Here is a 7,506-nt window from a genome sequence, read left to right as displayed (position 1 = left end):
TCTTGCAGCCTTCCATAAAAGAGATACGTCCTTGGCTTCAGCAAACATTACATGAGCAGCTTTGATGGGAACATTCACTGGCGCTGATAAACCATTTAAACCAACGTCTTCTCTAGTGTGTGACTCGACATTATTGCTTCCTAAATTTGCAGTCACTATTTTTGCTTACTGTAGCTCTTGGTATCCTTGACTTTGCTAGGTGCTGCAAAGCCATGATCTCCGCCTGAGCAATGCGACTACCATATGGCAGTGCATCCGTGGGCCAAAAAGAAAAGGAAAAAGCTAAATATAAAAGTGAAGCGCTGTGCCGCATGAACTTCCACATTTATTTATAGTAAGTCATTTTCCACAATAGATCTCACTTTCGCTAGTACTAATTTGTCTATCTCCACTTAGTCTGCTATAAACCCGGGCACAAGCAGTGACCATCTTCCTATTCTTTTTGAGCTCGTCTGCACATTGACTCAAATTACTACGCATTCAAATGCTTTTGTTAATTTAAGCACATTCAAAAAGGTCTTACACATGGCTTTATCGAATCAGCCATTGGATAATGAAGAAGAAAAAGCCATAATTTTATTGTCTGTTTTAAAAAATTCCATAAAAAATATCTCCATTCACTGTACACTCCACTAAACGCAGGTCTTCTAACCATTGGTGAAATGCAAAGTGCTCACACCATTACAGGATAAGAAAAGCAGCGTTGCAAAAACTACTTCATAACCAGTGTCCTAGCAATTGGAGAGACTATAAGTTTGCGGCAGCAACATTTAAAAGAACAGTTGCAAATGCGAAAGACAACTTTGATTGTGAGCACTTCGAATTTCTTTCAAAGGCCACCAACAAAAAAGCACTTTTTCAATTTCTGAGAAATAAAAAGGTCCTTCCTGTACAAATAAACGTCGACTCTGTGGTTCCAACGCCCTGCGAATTGGCCAAATTACTGGAAGATACTGTTAAAGGTCTAGAATGTTGATATATAAGTTGATCTTGCCCAATCACGCTACACTGCCTACTCATGGTGAAGACTTTAAAGAAGTTACAATTTCGGAGTCGGAAAATGTACTAAGCCAGCTGCCTAATTCAGTGCCAGGCCCCGATGACATTAATATGACAATAATAAAAACTTTACTTGAAATATCATCACACGCATTACTTACCATGGTAAACCATTCTATTCAAGATTTGTGGATTCCCCCGGAATGGAGACTTGCAAAAGTTATCCCATTATTAAAAAAGCAAGGTTCCGCATATGAATTAGATAACATTAGGCCAATATCTCTTACATTTAACCTAGGAAAACTCGTCAAAAGAATCTTACACGACTGCATAGATCATTGGCTGATAGAGAACATGAATTTAAGCCCATGCCAAATTGGCTTCAGACGTGGGTGCTTGATTTGTTGTGCCCATGTCGACCTAGAAAGTCAACCAACTAGCTTGATGTCAGAAAAAATATGCAGCTTTAGTCACTTTGGATATGACTTAAGGCGTATGTCAGTGTAGAACATGCAAGCCTAATAAACGCACTTCAGTTTGCTGGCCTGCCAAAATATTTTGTCGCGTGGGATTATGAATTTTTAAACAGCAGGGAGTTCTCCTGCTCTCTACATGGATTGTATTCATCAACTATCAACAGTCAAGAGGCCCACCACAGGGATCAGTCCTATAGCCATTGCTGTTTAATGTTTTACTGAGTACTGTACCTTTGAAACATAATGTGCATGTGTACTTATACGCTGACGACATTGCATTTTTTGTTGCATCGGTAAACTTACATGCTTTGTATCAAACTCTACAGTCTTATATGAACCACCCATAAATGTGGCTTGATGGAATTAACCTCTCTTAATATCAGAAAAAGTGCCATCATAGTTTTCCCTCACAGCGTTCCTGTACAAATTTTGGTTCTTTATCGACAAGACAGGTGAATTCACTTAAATATTTGGGAGTGATGTACACCGAAAAGCTTAATTGGAGTCTACATATAGAACATATTACCTCAAAGGGAGCACGCACAGTAGGAATGCTGCGTAGAGTCAGCAGCAATTGATCAGGGCTGCGTCGTCATGTTCGCATTATGACCTATTGCATGTATGTTTGCCTGACAATAGAGTTTGGCTGCGTTTTGTTTTCTGGCGCATCTGCATACAAAATTCGGCCTCTGATTCTATTAGAATGAGAGGCGTTATGTTTATGTCTTGGGCTTCCTAAATTTGTCGCTAACAATATCTTATATCAAAGCACGCCTGCCTTCTCATGCGAGTACAAACTTTTCTAAAGATATATGCATCACCACAAAGGAAATCACAATATGTTTTCATTAATGAACCGGCCTAATTATTTAACTATCAGTGGTATTGCTCACGTTGCCCTCAAGTTGTTTTCGCTCAAAAACTATCGGACCCATTAAACGTTCACCTATGTGAGGTGGTCTTACTAAATTCCTCGGTTCCAGTTGCTAAAATTGAATTTGATATTTTTTCAAATAATGCTAAACATCTTCCCTATCAATATCTGAATAGTATTCTGGAAGACCACCTTGAACACCTGGATACAAAGACCGTTATAGCAAATGATGCTTCCGTCTGTGAAGAAAAGGCAAGTGTCGGCACTGCATCACCACATCTAAATTGGTCTTGTTCGATTTGGCTACCTGACTTCACGCCTATGTTTCAGGCAGAATTATTGGCAATTGTCTTAGCTTTACACAAACTACCACCATCTATGTCATCAGACATAATCTTAACTGATTGCCTGTCCGTTCTTCACTAACCACACCCAAATTGTCAGATTCATTAAAAACTTTTTTCTCCTCTCCTAAGACACTTACGTCTTGTTCGTTTAGTGTGGGTGCCAGGCCACAAAGGTCTAGCCTTAAACGACAGAAAGCTGAGCTAGCTGGTAAGGATTCATAATGCAAAGAAGGGGTAAAACGTGTTGCCCACTTCTCTTCTCTTGTGTCCGTGTCTGCATGCCTTACCCATTCTTTGCATTATCTAGCCTTAAACGAATATGCAGATACACTCGCAGTAGCACCCCACAATCCTATAATCCCCATTTTGCCTTCGTCAGCTTTTATAACTGCGGCGTGATTAAGAAAATATACTACTACAAATAACTTCGCACGATCATCATTGGCAACATCTGATTTCCCGCATCTAAGTTTTCCTTGGAACAAGTGGTGCTTCTCTAGAAAAATTGAAGTAACGGTTACAAGACTATGGTGCCGAGTCCACCCACCTAACTTTTACCTCCACAGGTCTGGTCTGGCTATATCACCCTTGTGCCCTTTATGCAACGAGCGTGAATCTCTGGAACACTTCTTTTTGACATGCCGCAGTTTCATTATTCAACGGAAAAAAATTTTAGAACCCTTCCAAAGCTTGGCTTGAATTTGACTCTTCCTGTAACTCTTTCCTTTGGGGCTACCATACTGGGTTACAACCACAAAAACGTTTGTGAAGCCCTCTGCTTTTTCCTGTGCGAGAAGACGAATTGCATGTTAGAATTCTTCTAAATACTTATAATGTTCACAAAATTTTAAAAATATCTAGATAATTGATTATTCATACCTGTAACAGTAGACACTTTAAATCCCATTTGTAAGACACGCATCTCATTTCACCCTAATTTATTAAAAAAAAAAGGCTAACAGTTCCTTCACCACCCGATTCATGGCTGATCCCCCAGAGTGGGTTGTGCCATTTCACTGGGGAACAAGAACAAGAACAAGCATGTGTGGTGCAGCTGTCTGCCTTTCCCTGGCTCACCGAGATCCGCACTGCACTTCATTCCGTTCACTGCAACCGAATTGAGCAGGGCACTGGGTCGTTAAAAGTGGATGCCTCTCATAGGCTTCTTGTGAAATTTTTTAGATGTCGATAAACTGTTCATTGTAGGTGAAAGTTTATTCTAAATGGGATTCTTATAGGTGGGCTCGATTGTACTAACCCAACGAAAATTTTGGTACTAAAATTTGAATTTAGAAAAATACTATTTCTATACTAAAAGCTTAAATACATTTGATTTTTAGCGCATTTTGTACATTTATTGTAACTGATACATGATCGTGTGTGCCAACCACTCGATCAATTGGGGGAAGGTTCCCAGGGCAATACCACACACAACCACTGCAAGCCTCATTACTTTCCATAATAACAACTTGTGCCAAGGAGCATTGTACATGGTTGATAGACTGCAGCTAGCTTTTTCTATCAGACTTTCACCGCTGTCCTTACCAGGCTCAAGGCCTTGCCCAAACTTTTTATAAATATGGGTTGTAAAGGGCCGTCCAGGGAGCATTTCACTGCAACAATCTTTACTAAAGGTTTAGCAGTAGCCGAGACAAAGCAAATGAAATGGTGTGCAAGTAGATGAGCTCCCCTCCCAAAACAGATGTCTCCCAGAAGGCATCTCCATACCTCTCCAGCCTTCCAAGGGCCCACCTTTATTATCAAGTCTCCCTCCCCTGCGACTGCTTCCTCCTTGTCTCCCTAGTTTTCTTGCTGCACAGTGAATTTCCAGATGGGGCTCTGTGTGCTCTGCATCTCACAGGCATCCCAGTGTTTTCGTGCTGCTGGATTATTTGTGCACTGCAGGTGCAGTACATCCAACATGGAAGTGCCACTTCGAGCGATGTCACTTCTACCGCCCCCGTGGCTCCTCTGAGGAGTAAGAGTGCATGGGGTTTTATCCGATTGTTCAGCTGTTCTTGCAGCATACATACATTGGTGCAATAATTTAGAGCCACAATCCTTACCATGCTATCTATACATCACAATTGTTGGTTTGCAATGCCCACGCATGGCGAGGCCTTTGAAGGTTATATAATCAAGCACACGGCCACTTCAGTGTGGTGCCTGCAGACTTAAATACTATGTTGACAGTCCTTTAGTCAAAGAAGTTGGTTGGATTGCGTTGTCACAGGTGCATACATAAGCAGGTGAAGGGTCCCAATTAGTGACACATGTGATCACTTAACTCAATATTACACAAAGGCTGAGAAAAGCAGAGGACTTAGGTGGAAGGCTACATATACTCCATTGATGAAAGTTAGAAAAATGTGATATAATTTTATTTCTTTAATATTCGTACACAATATTCACACACACACACGCACACACACACGCACACACACATATGCTACAAGCAGTTACAGGCAATTTGGTACTGCGGAACTTTACAAAAAATATCACTCCCCCTATACAAAACAACCAACCTCTCTCACACGTACATAGCAAACACTTTGTACGAGTTCTAACTTTACTGCCTTGAGTGTAGTACTTAGATGGCTGCAAAGAAGGGAGGGGGAGGGGGAAAGAAAGGGGTGCAGGAAACATGAAGGAACGTAATACACTGGCATGTGTAATATCCTTCGGACCTTCCCATGTTGCAAGCAAGCACAGGTGCACACACACGCATGCACACACAACTTTTAACCGATTGCACTTTGGAGCACAATGCAATGCTAACGATTGCAGACACTGTAATTGCGCCAACAACACCATCACTTAAGTGTGTCTTCAAATGTGGCACATTCACAGAACCCTTCTTGAAGCATCTTCCTTTAGACATACAAGCACTGCAAAACCTACACAAGGGCAAGCCACAGAGCTCCTGCTGAATAGAAAAAAAGGCCAAAATGCATCCACCCTTTCAGACTAGTGCCATGATGCATGTGCCACAGAGCGCGAGGCATTAAGGCATCTTCTGCAGCACTGCGATCACAGCACCCTGTTCGTGCCACTGCCTAATATTGGTGCCTCACATCACATCAGCATACCATTATAAACACTCTTATCAAGCAGGCACTAAAGAAGGAAAACTTAACCAGCTAGAGGTCACTATCAACAAGGCCAATGGCAACCACCAGTCTCAAAGACCAGGTTTAATGTTTAAAGTTTAAAAATAAAGTAGCGAGAGGAGGAGGAAGAGGAAAGTGCACCCATTGAATGAACTCATTTCCAGAAATGAATTCAATGACACAATACAAACAAACCACTGAAACAAGTGGTATGGCACCAGAAATAATGCAGCCTGTGGCCACTATACTTTGGGCAAATTTGGTACTGGTTACATTATTAAAGAGCCTAAAATGCCCCACTTCTCTGCATCTAAGAAACTAAAAAGAACTTTATGGATGTAATGCACAAAATATGGCCAATGAGCTTGACATCTAATGGTAGGTGAGGGAAAAAAAGCATGGTGATGCCATGAGCTACATCCCAGATCTGGTAACATCAACCTGGAAATCCCCTACACAACTTTTAAAAGAGAAACAGCAATTAAAGAAGAAAGAAAGGCTGCAGAATATTTATTTTTACTTTTCATGTATATGTATAAAAATGTGGGGAGTGGTGCATGTATTGTTTTTTTCAAGGCAATTCGACAAGCGGGCAACAGTCTGACGCAATGCACCGACAATGTTATCAACTTTGAGAGAGAGAGCTGCTGAGGAAAGCGGTGCACTGTCTCCAACAAGGGGAGCAAGAATGTGCAACAAATTTACGAAAGAGAGAGCAGCGCTGCCGAAGAACATTCACATGCTTGAGAAGGGAAAGACTGCCATACTGGTAATGGGGCAACAACACACAACAGCATATGGATCATCACAGCACCAACTCCTGGGGTTCCCTTTCATGCCTTCTGTATCTCATTTTATCATTTTTTACAAAACTAGAGAATGTGCCACAAGGAACCACGCTGCTTGCTCATCTTAGGTTTGGTCCAGCCTGCCATGGCTGGCAATAAAGAGCCCCTGACACAGACTCCTGACAGCAATGTTGCACAAACCAAGGCACAGCAAATTTCGTAGGAAGTTACTTCCTTTCACAGCAAGAAGTCATTTTGTCAAGTCATGCAAAAGTTTATGGCTGCTAGAAGAAGAAGAAGAAAAGAAAAGCAAGAAAGCTTATCTACACACTGCTGCAGAGTAGTGTGTCCAAAAAATAAGCAACATGCGACAGCAAAGCAAAGCAGCCAAGATGCCAACGAAAGCAATGGTCCTTCTCTGCCATTCAGTCATCTCTTTCAGGGGTGTGCAATGTGCATTCGCACTCGTGCCTAATTTTTGTTGTTGTTGGTTCGTCCATGGTGAGATCGTGTGGTCGTCATGTAGAAGACAACAGGTCCGGATTTGGCAGCTCCATTGCAGTTCGCAAAGAAAAGTGTAGGATGACAGCAACGTCAGTCCAGAGGGTGTTCAGGACAGGAGCGGTTCACTTCAAACCAAGCATCAATGCACCTGAAAAGGAACAAGTGCTGCAGTGACGTAGATGGCTAGATAAATCGCAGTAAAAGAGACCTCATTTTGAGCTTCATTCTTGCCTGAACTAGCAGTACTGTTCTCAATTGCCTTTTTGAGATGTCAAGTCTCTGAAATGTCACTGTGCCATAAGTAACAATAGCCCAATCACAAGGCTATGTATTTAAGAAAAAAAAAAAAAGAAAGGAATTCAGGAACTTTCAAGATACTGTCAAATTCATGCATGCCATAAGATCCCA

At 41.6% G+C, this 7,506-nt stretch overlaps 1 protein-coding gene across 1 annotated transcript in view; it reads right to left on the bottom strand.

Moving 5' to 3' along the window:
• Window positions 1-5,049: 5,049 nt before the first annotated feature.
• LOC126545707 (E3 ubiquitin-protein ligase ZNRF1) overlaps window positions 5,050-7,506 on the bottom strand; it is a 32,837-nt gene continuing 30,380 nt past the window's right edge. Inside the window, exon 4 of the mRNA XM_050193663.3 lies at window positions 5,050-7,246. Coding sequence (XP_050049620.1) covers window positions 7,189-7,246 — 58 coding nt within the window. The 3' untranslated portion in view covers window positions 5,050-7,188. The remainder of the gene's footprint in view (window positions 7,247-7,506) is intronic.

Source organism: Dermacentor andersoni, chromosome 1, assembly GCF_023375885.2.
Source record: "Dermacentor andersoni chromosome 1, qqDerAnde1_hic_scaffold, whole genome shotgun sequence".
Lineage (NCBI taxonomy): Eukaryota > Metazoa > Arthropoda > Arachnida > Ixodida > Ixodidae > Dermacentor > Dermacentor andersoni.
Note: the sequence above shows the minus strand (reverse complement) of the source record. Positions and strands in the feature narration are given on the sequence as shown.